The following is a 17769-nucleotide window of genomic DNA, read 5'->3' on the forward strand; positions in this document are numbered from 1 at the left end:
TTGTTCCCATAATATAAGAACGAGGGGCCACCAAATGAAATTAATGGGTAGCAGGTTTAAAACAAATAAAAGGAAGTTCTTCTTCACTCAGTGCACAGTCAACCTGTGGAACTCCTTGCCTGAGGAGGTTGTGAAGGCTAGGACTATAACAGGGTTCAAAAGAGAACTGGATAAATTCATGGAGGTTAAGTCCATTAACAGCTATTAGCCAGGATGGGTAAGGAATGGTGTCCCTAGCCTCTGTTTGTCAGAGGGTGGAGATGGATGGCAGGAGAGAGATCACTTGATCATTACCTGTTAGGTTCACTCCCTCTGGGGCACCTGGCATTGGCCACTGTCGGCAGACAGGATACTGGGCTGGATGGACCTTTGGTCTGACCCAGAATGGCCATTCTTACGTTCTTATCCTTCTGGGTCCCCAGAAGGCAACTCGGACATCCCCTGAGCCCACTTTCCTACTCTCTTCCAGCACTGACTCTCTTCCACGGAAGCACGTTTATGGACCTCCTCAGATTAAGTGCTGCTCTGTCCTGATATGCAGCTGTGTAAGTACAGTGACTTCTCACGCCACAGCTCCGTTCTCTCGACGTATCCAGAGTTGGAGAGGATGATGCCACGGCGGACAAAGCAAGATTCTACTTCCCCCTGACCTGCAGAATCCAAGAGAGTGAACTGGATTCCCTTCTGGGCCATGCATCCTAACCAATTTGTTAATAATCAACAAACACATAAGTTCCAGCTGCATGGCCACTTGGGCAACCCCACAGTCCCCCAACGCTAGCCCCTGTGCAAGTCTATTGAAGAGGCCGGTGTGCTCCCCAACAAGTTGGACTAAGTTCCGAGACAAGGCCCCTGGTTTCAGCAGCACACATTTCAGTTTGCATGTAGGAAACTGGAAATTCTGGGGTGGCTTCAAGTACATTTAAACAAAAAAAATCAAGTTTTATTTTACTGTATTTAACATGAAAATACAATCAGGGTGGGCTCCCTTGCATCATTTAGTCGGATATGTAATTGACTTGGTGTCACCCTTCCCCGTAGATGTTTTACGCATTTGGAAAGTTTTCTTCCCAAGCAGAAGGGCTAGAACGGCAACTCCTTTGAAAGAAAATGTAGATTCTGGAGCACAGTTCTGAGGCCCAGGGTGGATTGTTCACGGTGCTCCTTGGCTGCAGAGTCTTGGGCCGCAAGAGGGCTGCTCAGATGTCAGGGAGGACATAGCCGCAGAGCAATGGGGGTGGCACAGATGTAAATAAGGACAAAACAGTGGGCTCGCAGGATCTGTATTAAAGATAGAAAGGTGGAAGCTAGATTTTTTAGCTCTTTGGAGGAGTTTTCAGGGCTGGCAGCTAGAGGGAACTATCTGTTGGTAACTTGAGCCCATTTGACATGCAGCCAATGAAATATTGTAAGATTGGGAAAATGGCATTATGGTTTTCAATCTCATTTGAGAGAAGAACTGCACCTTGTGTCAGATGCTCTGGATGCAGCTTTAGTGAACCGCACAAGGCCTCCGGCTTGGGAGCCCCATATCCTGACCAATTCCTAAACGTGTAGCAGTCCAGCTCCATGGTTCAATGTGGGGGCCAGAAACCAGAGCCAAGGGGTGGAGCTGGAGCCCAAGCCAGGAATCAGGAGCAAGGCAAGAACAGGACCAGAACAGGACAGGAGCAAGAGCAATCGCAGTTGTAGTTGGAGTGTTGAGCAGCCAGTGAGCTGCTTCTGCTGCTGAGCTTAAAGGCAGGCCTGTTGGCAGCCCTCAGCCAATCAGGCAGTTCTACCACAACCCAGCTGAGCTCATTAATCTGCCTGGAGGCTGGGCCGGCTAGTCCTCAAGCTCAACTGAAGGTGCTCAGTCCTGACACCCCACCAGCCCTGTAGGTACCTTTTGCCCCCCTGCCCAGCTCCAGTATTGCCAGCCTCACGCATTCAACACTCATGAGTCAGGCTCCACCAAAATCACAAGGTTTTTAATAGACAACTGGGCTGGTGTCCCTTTTATTTGCTTTCTGGTGTTGGAAGCTTAACAGTGCATTCGTGTCACATTTTCAAGAAGCCACTTCTGGTGTGATCTGTACCAGTGCACTGTAACACTACACAATGGTATCCAAGTGAAACTGCAAGGTGAATTGACCAGTAAGTACTACAGACAAAATGTGATTACCCTAGTTGGAATTTGGTCAGTACAAAAGGCTTTAATGGCCACAAGCGGCCAGGACCAGTGTTGTATTTCACACATGAAAGACCACACCTCTCTGATATAGCACCCACCCAAGTCAATGGATGTACAGTGATGATTTCAATGGGCGTTGGATCTGGTCATGGTGAAAAACTATCAGTACTTAAGACTCAAGCTGCTGCATTCTGTTCTAGCTTCACTTCAGCCGTCGAATCTCCAGGTGGTCACAACCTCCTGGTCTGAAGGAGATGAAAAAGAGCTGACCCTGGTCATTGCTGCTCTCTGACTGACTATCTAAAACAGCCCCCCGATTGCAAACTCTTGTAACAAGCAGCAGGGGCTGGGTCAGATCTTGAGTCCCATTGTGACAGGTCCATGTCCTGTAATTTTGCAGTGTGGACACAGCTCAAGCCACAGACCTGAGTGAGAAGCTCTGCTTAGTGCAGTCTGGAAGAATTAACACAGCTGTGAGACTCAAGTCCACCAGGTTTACAGTGCAGTGTGGACACAAGTAAGCAAGCCAGTGTTCCACAAACCCAGATTTACAATGCGGTGTAGACACATCCAATGAGATTACTCATGTAGGGAAAGTTATCCAGATGTTCAAATTTTTGCAGGCTCAGACCCTACCACCAACCTATTAAAAGCATCGTCATCCAGCTGTTGCTTCAATGGCATTTATGCCAATTTACTCTAGAGTAGGACTGCCTTTAAATTCTCCTTTAGTTGTGTTCCCTCTTCTCTTAAACCTGCCTGTGTAACTTCTAGTTTGTGCAACAACCTCAACCAAATTGTCCATCTTATTTACCATAACCTTTGTTTCTTTTTAGCAGAGTAAGATGCACACTTTTCTGCAGGCCAAATTCACCACTGATGTAAAGAGGTGCAGTTCTGCTCAGGACAGTGGGGTAACACCTGCTAACCTGAGCGATGAATTCAATCCTTGTGTCTCAGCCTCCTGGGAGTACTGTGCAGAAATGGGATGAAGAAGGTACCCCACAGGGTAATAACAGGGTTGCTTGATGACACTGCAAGAAGGACTATTGTCCCACAAGATCAAATGGTCAACCAGATCGAAACTGAACATCCAAAACGTTTAACTACAGAGATGGGCAAACCTCGAAGTCTGTCATCTCTCTTCATGTCAAAGAAAAAAGAACAGATCAGGAATGGGATACAAAAGCAACCTGAACCAGCAGACCATCAGGTGTTTGATCCAGCCAGCTCCCACTGACTTCAATGGAAGATCCACATGCACATCTCTCTCCAGTTGATCTTGTGATGAGTAATACCATAGCAGGTTAGAAGAAATACAAGCTAAATTTCTGCTCTTAGACAAATGTGAACTCCCCACACTCCCATAATAGTCAGGGTTTGACAGTTTGGCAAAGCACCATGGGTAGAGTAACTCAATCTTAACTTTGTTTTCCAGTGCTTTGGAAAAGATCTCACATGCTCTGATCAGGACTGGTAGTTGAAGGTCTGCTCTGGCAATCTGAATACAGCTTAACTCACTCTGCTGTGGTTTTGCTATTGTGTTCGTTTCTTGCTGGGTAATCTCTTCACATTCCTATCAATGGCATGTTATTTAAATTTAGCAGGCGATAAAACACCAGCCAATACTTTCTTCCACCCAAGAGGTAGGTTTCCTTTCTATGCAAGGCAGGCCTGTCCAAGCCTGTTCCTAATTAGCAATGGAACATGCAGTTCAGAAGCAAGGAATCAGGATTTTTCCCCTCCCTCCCATGAACTCATTGAGAAGGACGACTCCCCTGCCCTGTGGCGCTGGAAGGTTGTGCTTGTAGTTAACAAAGCAGATAGATAATGGATGAGAAATCTGAGCTTTTGACTTACAGGTAGTTGCTAGTCTCCTTGGTACAATACACTCTATTTCATAGCAAGTCTCCCATTCAAAAAGCACTCTATTCAGTTATCAATACTTAGCTCTTATATGGTACTTTTCATTCTTAGATCTCAAAAGGGCTTTACAGTGGGGTGTGAGCCCCCATTTTAGAGGTGGGGAAACGGACGGACAGGGAGATTAAGTCAATGAGCAGGTCTCTTGACTCCCATTCTAGTGCTCCATTCACTGGACCCTGCTGCATAGAGAATAAGATATTTCAAGAGGATCACAAAGAATTAGATTTAGATCTATGATCTAACAATAACACAGTCACATATGTAGGATTTCTAAGAAACCAAAAAGCCCAACTCTGTGCAATACCATCAGCTCTGTGGGAGCATTAGTCTTTGGTGCTTTCTTCAAGAACAGAGGTTTTCCCTGCTCTCCTTGCCCAAGATTTTCCCTCCCCAACGTTATCCTCTGAAGGACAACAGAGGTTTGAATCCTCTGCCCCAGGAGGTTCTGGGACACCCCACCTCGCTGGGATACCAAGATTCCCACAGGGTATGAGTGGGGTCAGGTATTTAGCCAGGGGGGTTCTTGCTACACATACAGAGTTGAATAGATCCTCATTTGATGGTTGCTTACCACCAATAGCAGCAGTGGGGCAGAGAACCTAACTAGCTGTAAGCTGGAGCTTGATAAGTTCATGAACAGGATAATATGACAGGGTTGCCTGTGAAAGCAATGAACCCCATGGGCTCATAGAACTGGAAGGGACCTCCTGGGTCTATGTCCATATTTGGCTCAGACAGACATTTTTCCAAGGCCATCTTGGTTGGGCTCCCCTGGAGCATGGAGTAAGGATCCCCCTCTCCTTTTTGGGAGCCCTTCAGCACTGATGGACTTCAGTCCCTCCTGTCTTTTCTTTCGGGGTCTCTCCCGCTGCCACTAGGGCCTGTTTTGGAGTATTTGTAGCTCTGATGGGCAAGATATTTGCAGACACAAACAGAGCTCCCGGATCCTTCACCTGGGATTTGAACAGGGCTATTTGTAATGTGTTTCATGCTTTCAGCCAAGGCCAGAAGGCAAAGTACCAAATCATTGCCAAAATCCTGACTGCCTGCTGTCACAATTTAACTGAGCTAGCAGTTTTGTCCCACCCTCTGTGTGACAAATGAGGGAAAGGGGAGATCTTCCTTGTTAGAGCAAGGGGCAGTCATGTTTAGAGCAGCCCTAAGGTTTGCCTGATTACCACTTTGGTAGACAAGTCCCTGGCTCCGCATAGGTAACCAGCCCCATGAAGGGAGAGTCAGAAATGCCAGGGTGCTTTCAAGGCTCTCTCACCAGAAAGCAGGGATAGGAGCAGAGTGCTGGAATGGATGTCTGTCAGGAGAGGACTTGGGATGCACCTTGGGACTGAGGTGTCTTTTCAGGTCAGGCACGCTCTTCATTGGTGACATAGCAGGACTCCTGCTTTGGGGTGTGTTAAGATTTGGGACTTTTATTCTGCCAGAAGGAAGAGCTTTTATCACCTAACATGTTTCTGGCCTGTCACTGGCTGCAGTCCAACTTGGTGCCATGGAAACTAGTAAATGCAGCATTGTTACTTGACAGGAGTGTCTTGAGGGAAGAGGATTGGTTCTTCCTCACACTTTTACTTCTGTTTCGGGAATTACTGGGCACCCATCACCATGCTACCCAGGCACTCTTTGGGTAGGTGGGAAACCACCTTCTTCCAGCAAGCCAGCTTCACTATCTGTCAGAGGGTGCCAGGCAGGAGGCAGAGGGCTCTCGGGTCAGGGACAGCAGCAGGAAGATGTTACAGCCGGTGGGAGGAAGAGATCTCTGGTTAGGGTCCTAGCCTGATACATAGGAGTCCCAGCTCCAAGACAGATCTTCTGGGGGGAGCATGGAGAAGTCATTTAATCCTTCTGGGCCTCAGTTCTCCCAGCTGTGCAATGGGGATAACAGCACTGCCCTACCTCACAGGCCAGTTGTGAGGATAAATTAAAGATTGTGACATGCTCAGATACTACACTAAAAAGGGCCATATAAATCCTTCTTGCCTACCTAGGATGTTCATGGGTAATTTCTACATAACATCCTAGACCCCTGTTAACACAAGTCCATTCACAGCCAACACCCCATCTGCCCTGTGTGCATATGGAATTGCAGAGGGGCTGGTTACAGTGCCATGGTTTGATTGTGTTAATAAGTCCATTCAAAGTCCTCTCTTGACCGACTCTGTAACTTTCCATAGGAAGGAGGTGTTACATTAATCACAGAAAGATCGGTGATGAGTGAGACCAATAATTTTTGGAGTGATTTTGAAATCTATAGGATTAAAATTGTTCTAATGGCAAGTAATCAACATTGTAACGTGGTAAAATGGCTCAATGTGTTGTCATTGATTTCTTTTAGTCACTTCTAATTTTAAAAATGAATACTCTATACCTGCCCTAATAAGGATAGATGTAATATTTTTCACACTCTTATGCATTGGATATGATAGCAGAAAATTAACTTTCAGACTTCCAAGTGACCAAACAGTCCTAGATTTATAGACTGTTTCTTTGTCAGCTGTGTCAGGACATACAAAGTCAGAAATGGATGGCTTGGGGAGTTACGTGATACATCAAATGTCAACCCTGCTCTGAAAAATGACTAATTGTCAAATCATTATGAATCAGTGCCTGCGGGGCGTGTTGTTCTGCTACCACATTCCCAAGCCTTCCTAGAAGAGAAAGCTTCTCCATAGCTGCGGTCTCTTGCCAACTCTTTACAGTTATTTCCTGTTTATAGGTCGGATGTTCTGTCATGTAAAGGATTATACATGGAGAAAATGTCATGGAAAATATTTTACATCCAATACTTCCATGATGTTGCAGAAAATGAACCAATGTTCCTATTCTATTCACTCCAATAAATTATGCAGGTGGATATGTTGTCTGGTGTCATGGGACTCCCTAAATGTTATCATGCATGTATAAACCACAACTAGCTTCTGTAGAGCTTTGAATCAGATCTCAAAAGTGCTTTACAAAGGTCAGTGTAATTATCCCCATTTTACACATGGGAAAACTGAGGTACAGAAAGATGAAGATTTGCCTAAGGAGTAGGCGGTCTCATGGCAGAAGCAATAATGGTGGCTGATAAAGATCTTTACATTGAAGTTCTCACCGAATACAGAATGGTTATAATACAATGAGTTTCCCTAGTTTGGTAGCCTATTGCACAGGCCATAGGATTGCTGGGGGGAGGGTTCTTCTCCTACACAGGATATGTAGAGCAGAGTGTGTAAAGGACCTCTTCCCCACAGGAGAACAGTCTTCTCCACAATATGGTGAACCTTTAGGAAAGCAATGTCAGAGTAAACCTGCGAGGTGCTTTAGGTGGAAGGCAAGGCTGGGAGCAAGATGATCCGATCACCAGACAGTCCTTGTGGGTGTTATTTTCAACCACAGTGTTTGGGTAGGAAGGTACTGTCATCTCCCCTCTTCCTCACAGAGCTCCCACTACCTCCACACCTCTCACACTGAGATGCTACGAGACACTCACTGGCCCATGCCATAGCGTCTCCCTTTCACCTACAGCATCTGCACAGAGAAATACAAAAAAAAAAGTGGTGGTTTACTGCCTCTGAGAGTTTGCCCTTGGCCTGCATAAGCAGGTGGGTATTTATCCAGCAAGCTGGGCAGGCGTGTGGCGATGGTCAGAGAAGCCCCTTCCTGATTTTATATATTTATAAAAAAGCAAAGGGCTGTGTACCAGGACAGCTGTCTCCTAAACACAGTCTGCTGCACCCTGCCAGTCGCCCCTGCAGCAGGGGCCTCTTCAAGCCTGCACCTGCAGTCCAAAGGTCATTGAAAACATTCCCCTCGTGGAAGTCTCAGTTTATTTAGTCCCTACACAGTCTGACCTTCCAGGCCCCAGCCCCAGTTCCGTGTCTCTCTCCCCTGGGCAGCACAGCATGGGGAGGAGGTGACCAGCCCTCTGTGGAGAAAGAAGTGGTTCAGGACTATTTAGAAAAGCTGGATGAGCACAGGTCCATGAGGCCGGATGCACTGCAGCCGAGGGTGCTAAAGGAGTTGGCGGATGTGATTCCAGAGCCATTGGCCATTAACTCATGGCAATCGGGGGAGGTCCCAGAAGACTGGAAAAAGGCTAATGTAGTGTCCATCTTTAAAAAAGGGAAGGAGGAGGATCCTGGGAACTACAGGCCAGTCAGCCTCACCTCAGTCCCTGGAAAAATCATGGAGCAGGTCCTCAAGGAATCAATTCTGAAGCACTTAGAGGAGAGGAAAGTGATCAGGAACAGTCAGCATGGATTCACCAAGGGCAAGTCATGCCTGACTAACCTAATTGCCTTCTATGAAGAGATAATGGGCTCTGTGGATGAGGGGAAAGCAGTGGATGTGTTATTCCTTCACTTTAGCAAAGCTTTTGGTATGGTCTCCCACAGTATTCTTGCCAGCAAGTTAAAGAAGTATGGGCTGGATGAATGGACTATAAGGTGGATAGAAAGCTGGCTAGATCGTCGGGCTCAACAGGTAGTGATCAATGGCTCCATGTCTAGTTGGCAGCTGATATCAAGCAGAGTGACCCAAGGGTCAGTCCTGGGGCTGGTTTTGTTCAATATCTTCATTAATGATCTTGAGGATGGCGTGGACTGCACCCTCAGCAAGTCTGCAGGTGACACTAAACTGGGTGGAGTGGTAGATACGCTGGAGGGTAGGGATAGGATACAGAGGGACCTAGACACATTAAAGGATTGGGCCAAGAGAAATCTGATGAGCTTCAACAAGGACAAGTGCAGAGTCCTGCACTTAGGAAGGAAGAATCATCATAGAATATCAGGGTTGGAAGGGACCTCAGGAGGGCATCTAGTCCAACCCCCTGCTCAAAGCAGGACCAATCCCCAACTAAATCATCCCAGCCAGGGCTTTGTCAAGCCTGACCTTAAAAACCTCAAAAGAAGGAGGTTCCACCACCTCCCTTTGTAACGCATTCCAGTACTTCACCACCCTCCTAGTGAAAAAGTTTTTCCTAATATCCAACCTAAACCTCCCCCACTGCAACTTGAGACCATTATTCCTTGTTCTGTCATCAGCTACCACTGAGAACAGTCTAGATCCATCCTCTTTGGAACCCCCTTTCAGGTAGTTGAAAGCAGCTATCAGATCCCCCCTCATTCTTCTTTTCCGCAGACTAAATAATCCCAGTTCCCTCAGCCTCTCCTCGTAAGTCATGTGTTCCAGTCCCCTAATCATTTTTGTTGCCCTCCGCTGGACTCTTTCCAATTTATCCACATCTTTCTTGTAGTGTGGGGCCCAAAACTGGACACAGTACTCCAGATGAGGCCTCACCAACGTTGAATAGAGGGGAACGATCACGTCCCTCGATCTGCTGGCAATGCCCCTACATCTACATCCCAAAATGCCATTGGCCTTCTTGGCAACAAGGGCACACTGTTGACTCATATCCAGCTTCTCGTCCACTGTAACCCCTAGGTCCTTTTCTGCAGAACTGCTGCCGAGCCATTCGGTCCCTAGTCTGTAGCGGTGCATGAGATTCTTCTGTCCTAAGTGCAGGACTCTGCACTTGTCCTTGTTGAACCTCATCAGATTTCTTTTGGCCCAATCCTCTAATTTGTCTAGGGCCCTCTGTATCCTATCCCTACCCTCCAGCGTATCTACCTCTCCTCCCAGTTTAGAATCCCATGCACTGCTACAGACTAGGGACTGAATGGCTAGGCAGCAGTTCTGAAGAAAAGGACCTAGGGGTTACAGTGGACGAGAAGCTGGATATGAGTCAGTGTGTCCTTGTTGCCAAGAAGGCTAATGGCATTTTGGGCTGTGTAAGTAGGGACATTGCTAGCAGATCAAGGGACATGATCATTCCCCTCTATTTGACATTGGTGAGGCCTCATCTGGAGTACCGTGTCCAGTTTTGGGCCCCACACTACAAGAAAGATGTGGAAAAATTGGAAAGAGTCCAGCGGATGGGAACAAAAATGATTAGGGGGTTGGAGCACATGACTTATGAGTAGAGGCTGAGGGAACTAGGATTATTTAGTCTGCAGAAGAGAAGAATGAGCAGGGATTTGATAGATGCTTTCAACTACCTGAAAGGGGGTTCCAAAGAGGATGGATCTAGATTGTTCTCAGTGGTAGCTGATGACAGAACAATGAGTAATGGTCTCAAGTTGCAGTGGGGGAGGTTTAGGTTGGATGTTACGAAAAAACTTTCACTAGGAGGGTGGTGAAGGACTGGAATGGGTTACTTAGGGAGGTTGTGGAATCTCCTTCCTTAGAGGTTTTCAAGGTCAGGCTTGACAAAGCCCTGGCTGGGATGATTTAGTTGGGGATTGGTCCTGCTTTGAGCCGGGGGTTGGACTAGAGGACCTCCTGAGGTCCCTTCCAACCCTAATCATCTATGATTTGGTAGGGCATTGCCAGCCCTCATTCCCAGAGTTGGGTCCCAATTGAATCACCACTGCCAGGCTTTACCTGGCTGGAGCTTAGTCTTCAGGCTCTGACTTCCAAATTCCCCTAGCATAAGGGTCTTCTGCTTCCAGCCCTCCTAGTTGGGGCAGCTCCCCCAAGCTCAGGGTCTGCCTTGCAAGAACTTTTCCTCACTATCTATTACAGCTTCCTGAACTTGCAACTTCCTGCTGCCCTTTATAGGGGACACCTGTCCTCCAGCAGGGCCCTTTAAGGCTGTTAATGGGCACAGGTGGGCTGGAGCAGTTCCTTGTTAAAGCGCTGGGTCCACATTGTGCCTTGCACCTGATTCACAAGACTCAGGCTGCATCACTTACGCACACTGCAGATGAGGGACAGGGCTCCCACCCATAGAAAGACTTATCTCCAGGACACTGGGATAGAGGCTACCATGACAGAACTGTGGCCTGGCAGGAGAATTCTTTCCTGCAGCACAAAATGGGGGGCAGGGTCCCCAGGCCCATCACCCTTAGTGGCAGCTGATATATCTCCTGACATGGGTATGCCTCCATCTATATAGGGCAGGAAACTATGACCCTTCCTTCTGCAGCATTAAACCCTTATTGGGCGGAAAGGGGGATGTCACTGTGGCCACTTCACTGGAGAAGGATCCACATGTTCATCTTCTCACCCTGCTTGGTGCTATGCAATAGACAATGCTGGCCTTAGAGCAGCTCAGGCTTCTGGCCCCTGGAGTTGATCGGAGATGCCAAGCATCACCGACTGTGCAACACACATCCTCGCACTGGCTACCCAACTCCACCTGCTCCTGGCTGGCTCAACACTGACTCCCCTTTAAAAGAGCTTCATCCCAGATGTACCAAGTGTTGTCCAAAGGGACCCCTGGGGAACCCCATCCCTTCCCCTGCTACAGAACTAGGAAGATGGTTCTCTCATCATCACCTTTAGCCACACTAGGAGAAAACAGCTGCTGGACCTTCTGAATTAGCTACTGTACGTGTAGGGGACAAAAGAGGTAGAACAAGAGGCCAGTTTCCTCTTTGCATTGAAAAGGATTAGATAAGAGAAGGAAGCAGCAATTTTAAGGGAAGGCAGGAAGGATTTAATTCCCACCTTCACAGAATCATAGAATATCAGGGTTGGAAGGGACCTCAGGAGGTCATCTAGTCCAACCCCCTGCTCAAAGCAGGGCCAATCCCCAACTAAATCATCCCAGCCAGGGCTTTGTCAAGCCTGACCTTAAAAACCTCAAAAGAAGGAGGTTCCACCGAAGTAACGCATTCCAGTGCTTCACCACCCTCCTAGTGAAAAAGTTTTCCTAATATCCAACCTAGACCTTCCCCACTGCAACTTGAGACCATTACTCCTTGTTCTGTCATCAGCTACCACTGAGAACAGTCTAGATCCATCCTCTTTGGAACCCCCTTTCAGGTAGTTGAAAGCAGCTATCAAATCCCCCCCTCACTCTTTTGTTCTGCAGACTAAACAATCTTAGTTCCCTCAGCCTCTCCTCATAAGTCATGTGCCCCAACCCCCTAATCATTTTTTTGCCCCCTGCTGGACTCTCCAATTTGTCCACATTCTTTCTGAAGTGGGGGGACAAAAACTGGATGCAATACTCCAGATGTGGCCTCACCAGTGCCAAATGGAGGGGAATAATCACTTCCCCTCGGTCTGCTGGCAATGCTCCTACTAATCTCCAGCGCTGGGACTCAGACTTCTGTGATGCTTAATAGCCCAGCAAGAGAGCTCTCAGCACTAGCCTTCATAAACTCCTCCATCCTTCTCCCCACAGGAAAGGAGCTGTACAGGTGGAACCCCTGGTGCCCTTCTCCTACTCAAGAAGGTTCTGCAATAGTACACAACAGTTTAGGACAGGAAGTAAAGAGGAATAGTACATCCAATTGAAACAGCAAGTCAAGTTTAGGAAATCAGAAATGGAATTTGCCCAGGACACTGCGGTTCATAATGCTACTCTTGTAAAAATGATTGCAAGTGGTCAGTTTCATTCTTCCAGCAGCACAGTGCTCTCAAACACCATCTCAGGACCTCAGTTAATACTAACTCTGAAAACAGGATGCCACCTACAGCACTGTAGAAATTTTTTGGTGGTCTCCTGTCCAAGTACCAAACCAGACCAACTTACCTTGTGAAATCTGACAGCAGCATCCCTGCAGAAGGGGATATGGGTGCAGGATAAATAGATACAGCTACTTGAATGCTGACAAGAGGCAGTCTGATGTATGACATTTATACCAGACATTTGTTAATTCTTACGGTGCAAAGCAATCAAGTTTTATACTTACTTGCCATTCCCATATTTTATTCGGATGTCCTTGCTCTTCTTCAGTTCTTTGCCATCTTTATACCACTTGTAGGAGGGCTGGGGATTCCCTGCCGTAGCCTCACATTTCAGCGAAATCTTTTCCCCAACATGAACATTTGGGCTTTTCAGTTTCTTCAGTTTTGGAGGAACAGCTGTGAAGAGAGACATCAGACTAGTGTGAAAACCTGCCTCTGTAAGGGCAAGGTAAGTTATACAGTTGAGTTTCCCTCTGCTGGGGCTCTAAGAGTCGCAGCTGATCTGCAGCTGCATTTACTATATAGTGACTCAAGGGTTGGATCCTTGTCTAAATACTTATCATTAGCGTCATTATTTCTTAAAAAAAGCAAACAGGTGGATTGTCACAGCTGAATATGCTGGGAAGGAAGCAGGCCCCTAACTTCAGATGAAGGGCGGGCTCACCAGTTTCCATCTTTTCCCCACATCTGCTGCAGATTTCCAGACCAATAGCTCCTGTTTTTCTCATGCACGAAGGCAGGCTCTGTGCATTTCCAGGTGCACAAAAGAGATGAGGTTTTATTCTGCTTCCCGGACCGGCAAGCCAGGCTGAACATAGCGCAGCGGGAGCTCACGATGGATTTTTCTCATTCTGCCATTGCTACTGCTAACCGTTTTGCTACGACATCTTCTTTTACCTTGCTGCTGCTGACAGACACGCTGCTGATCTCACCACCTCTGCTGCTCAGAGTTGTACTATTTGACTACCGAAGGAGAAGGAAATGGGCTGGGGGTCATTCTCTTCCCCTCTAGCTGCGTGCAGTGACGATTTCCTGGTGCTCATGTGCCTGCCTGTACAATCTGGGGATGTACTGTGCATTAGCTCTTCTGCTGCTAAGAGGGGAGGCTGAAACATGTCCTAGCAGGGGAAACAAGTGCTGGTACAAGTGGTCACTCTGCCATTCGACATTACAGCCAAACAGGACTCCTACACTGAAAACTCTACCTTTGCAAAGGGCTAAGGTCGGAGGGGCATCAGTTCCTGGGGCCACAGGTGGAGGCATGACAGAATAGAGATGACTGGGAAAGATCTTTACAAATCCCTAGAAGTGGAACATCTGACAGGTCGACTTCTAGTATGAGACCTGCCTCTGCGTGTGACCTTTACTGGATGCTTCAGAGAAGGGAAATAAATTAACTATGCATCTGGAAAATTGGATAAGGTTGTACCATTCGCTCTTAACAACCCACAGCCAGGGATTATATTATGCCCTAAGCATGAGGATCAGCAACCTTTGCAATTTATGTCTTAACAGCTGTAACTGCAGTCTGTTCTCTTTGAACATGTATTATTTTAAATCTTACCTTTTAAAAGAAAGTCAGTAGGTTATATTTGTCTTAAAATCCTGCAGCAGTGAGTTCCACTTGTTAATTATATGTTGCAGATAAAGTATTTCCACTCTGAAATATACATTGGTTGCCTTTGAATTTCACTGAGTGGCCTATCCTTGTGATATGGGACAGCAATAAGAGATAAAGAATCAGATGGGCTTCATTATACCAGTTACTCCTGGGGGAATTTTGCATCACTCATGTGCGCAGAATTCATGGCCCCCACAGATTTCTTTGCTTCCCCACAGAAAAATGACTTCTGATGGGGAAGCAAAGGGAAGCTGGAAAGACCGGTCACACTCCCCTCCCCGGCAGTGCAGGCAGGTAAATTTGGCGCCCAGAGCAGCCAGGAGAGAGGTAAATCACTGTCAGGGGGTGGGGCTGGGCAGTTGTGAGAGTGAGAGAGAGCGAGGGACACACACTCTGTCCCTCTTGCTCACTATTGCAGCATGCTTGGCATGAAGGGCAAGGGATTTGGGTGTTTTCTGAGGAGATAGGATTGGGGCAGGTTCTGTCCCCTCAGGCAGAGGAGAATGTAGCAGCCTGCCTGCTTAGTGAATTCCTCCAGCAGAATAAAACAGGTATAAAAAATGTAAGGCTTCTTTACGTTGCCAGAGTGGTGTGAAGGAGCCTTATTGTCAAGGACAGTATGGCCTTACACATGCTTATGTTGCTTTAGGGATTCGAACTGGTCTAAATTTTTGGACTGAAAAAATTTCCTATCAAAATGTGCTCCATGAACTGCTTGCTACTGACCTTTCTGGAGATGGTCAGTAGCCAATATAAATCTCAGAGTAACAGCCGTGTTAGTCTGTATTCACAAAAAGAAAAGGAGTACTTGTGGCACCTTAGAGACTAACAAATTTGAGCATAAGCTTTCGTGAATACACTGAATGCATCCGATGAAGTGAGCTGTAGCTCACGGAAGCTTATGCTCAAATGAATTTGTTAGTCTCTAAGGTGCCACAAGTACTCCTTTTCTTTTTGCAATATAAATTGTGAGTTTGAGTCCCCAGCCCTCACTTGTTCTTCAGTTGCCTATGATGTGACACTGAGCATATGGCTGCATATATTTTGTTGACCAATAACTAGAAGTAAAGGGTCAATTCTAGCCACATTACTATTAGACAGAGGGGGTTGGGGGATTTCCTCCAATGCTCCCCACTCCCATTCTCCATCCATTGTATTGTAGTTTAAATAAATAAACAAAATAATTGAAACCAGCATGATTATATTGTGTTGTTTTGACAAATAAAATAAGCAGAATTTTGCAGAATTTTAAAATGTTGTGTGCAGAATTTTTTATTTTTTTGGTGCAGAATTCCCCCGGGAGTAGCCAGTCATCATTTTACAGACCTGTTATATTTCCTCTTTCGTCTTGCCAAGCTAAATAATCCTAGACTGTTGGGGTTTTTTAAATGCTTTCTTTATTGAAGGTTATTATATACAAATGAAAACAGGCAGAGTAGCAACACTAACAGAGACATATACTGATGTACAGAAAAGTCTAAAGATTATCTTGGAGTTGGTCCAGTATATCCAGGGGCGCAAGGAAACATGTGCAGGAGGAAAGGAAGGGAAACGGAGCAGGTGGCAAAAGGTACGTATACACTGCAGACTCCTTTCGGCAGCATGTAGAATACATACATGACTTGGGTATAAATAGCAGTGTAGATGGTGAGGCACTGCTTAGGCAAGTAGAGACATGCCAGAACCCTCTGGTTAAGGATCTGGGTATAGACCCTACACAGCTCTGTACACGCCCCAGCAGCACCTCCCATGTCTACCCTGCTATTTTTAGCAATGCAGCATCCAGCTGCTGGAGTATTCACCCACTACAGGGAAAGCTCCAGTGGCGAGGAAAGACTCTGGGAGCAGGGAGGCAGCAGGGAAAGGTTCTGAGAGCTCCCCGCTGCTGAAGCCTTTCTCCGACACAGGTAGCTACATGCTGCAGTGTGGGTGCAGCCTGCTTTTCACTGCAGCACGTAGCCACACATACCCCAGACGCTGCCGCAGGAGCTGTGCAGTGTAGCCGTAGACAAAGAAACGTGTGCAGGGAAAGAGAGAGAGTACCAGCACAGCTGGGAGGGGGAATAAATGGAGAGCTGTGGAGCAGGCACTGCATTTAGTGCAATAAGTGTTCCGCGCTTTTTGAAGAAAGAGAGAACAAAATGCATGAAATACTTCCCTAGCATTAGTTCTGCATGTCAGCAGCAATCATGGTAGTGGTCATCAGGAAGTTATGCAATCGTTAATGGCAGTGGAGGTCTAAAACATTCAGTTAAGAGGTGGTTTACAGAATGAAAAGCTTTTAGACACCTGCCTTACAATTCATCCATTCAGAGGAGAAGTAAAGGATCCTTTTGAGGAGAGGGACGGTGCCAGAGGGGGGAGGGAGTGCACCTGAGCTGCTCAGTTAGAGGAAGGGCTACAGGAGTGGCCTCTCCTCAAGTGTGGCAGGCACTGTGACTCTGGCTATGTTCATCTCAAGCCTGGGAAAAGCCCAAAGAGCATGGATGACAGAGGAGTGTGATGGGGCTATGGAGATGCATGTCAACTAGAAATGGGGCAAATGCCCCCTCACGTTTCTCAAACTTGGGAGTTCCAGTAAACTGGAACTTGCATCCCAGGCACCTCTGGTTTTGCAAACTCAAAAAACCTTCTCTTTTACTGATCTTTGCTTTGAAGTGAATCGTACACCAAAAAGCATGCATGCAAGTTAAAGGGAAATAGCTCTGTTCTCTCCCCAGAATGCAGGTATATAGAGAACTTGCACTTTGAAAGGTTATTGTGAAAAATAGAATCATCAAGTCTGTTTGTGTATAGATTCATAGAGATAAGGCCAGAAGGGATCATCATATCTGATGACCTGCATTACACAGGCCACAGACTCAAACAGTCATTTCTGCATCAAGCCGATAACATCTCTTAGAGCTACAGCGTCTCTTTTAGAAAGCTATCCAGTCTTGATTTAAAGAATGCAAATGATAGAGAATCCAACATCTCTCTCAAGAAGGTGTTCCACTGGTTAATTAACCTCACTATTAAAAGTGTGACCCTTATTTCTAGTCTGAATTTGTCTAGCTTCAGCTTCCAACCATTGGTTTTCATTAAACCTTTCTCTACCAGATTGAAGAGCTATCTACCATCAGAAATCTCTTCCCCATGTAGTTACTTTTAGACCATGATCAATTCACTTCTTAGTTTCCTCTTGGACAAAATAAATAGACTGAGATTGCTTGGTCTCTCACTTAGCAGGGTTATTCGTTTACATCATAGCTGCCTCCATTAACTTTTAATTAATTTACAGCGTTGACGTTAGCCTGGTTCCCATTTTTTGAACCAATTTACTTCATGAAATTCCACTTATGGCTGAAGAAGTTATTGGGAACAGTATGAAGTAAGTTGTGCTCCCCTTCTTCAAATGCTTTGAACGGGGGTTTTTCCCCTGCACAGATTGGGATGGTCAAACCCATTAACTTCATGCCATAAGAAAATGAGCAGTGACAAACATTTAAGGAGATGATGGAGGCAAGTTAAATGTCCCCAAGGAAAAACACACACTTCCCTCAGTCCACCAGGTGACAATATCAAGTACAAATGGAAG

At 46.4% G+C, this 17769-nt stretch overlaps 1 protein-coding gene across 3 annotated transcripts in view; it reads right to left on the bottom strand.

Moving 5' to 3' along the window:
- NRG2 (neuregulin 2) overlaps positions 1-17769 on the bottom strand; it is a 306149-nt gene that overhangs the window by 107229 nt on the left and 181151 nt on the right. For all 3 annotated transcript variants that reach the window (XM_074960739.1, XM_074960738.1, XM_074960740.1), the window contains one exon: positions 12796-12967. In XM_074960739.1, coding sequence (XP_074816840.1) covers positions 12796-12967 — 172 coding nt within the window. The remainder of the gene's footprint in view (positions 1-12795; positions 12968-17769) is intronic.

This window comes from Natator depressus, chromosome 8, assembly GCF_965152275.1.
Source record: "Natator depressus isolate rNatDep1 chromosome 8, rNatDep2.hap1, whole genome shotgun sequence".
Classification (NCBI taxonomy): domain Eukaryota; kingdom Metazoa; phylum Chordata; order Testudines; family Cheloniidae; genus Natator; species Natator depressus.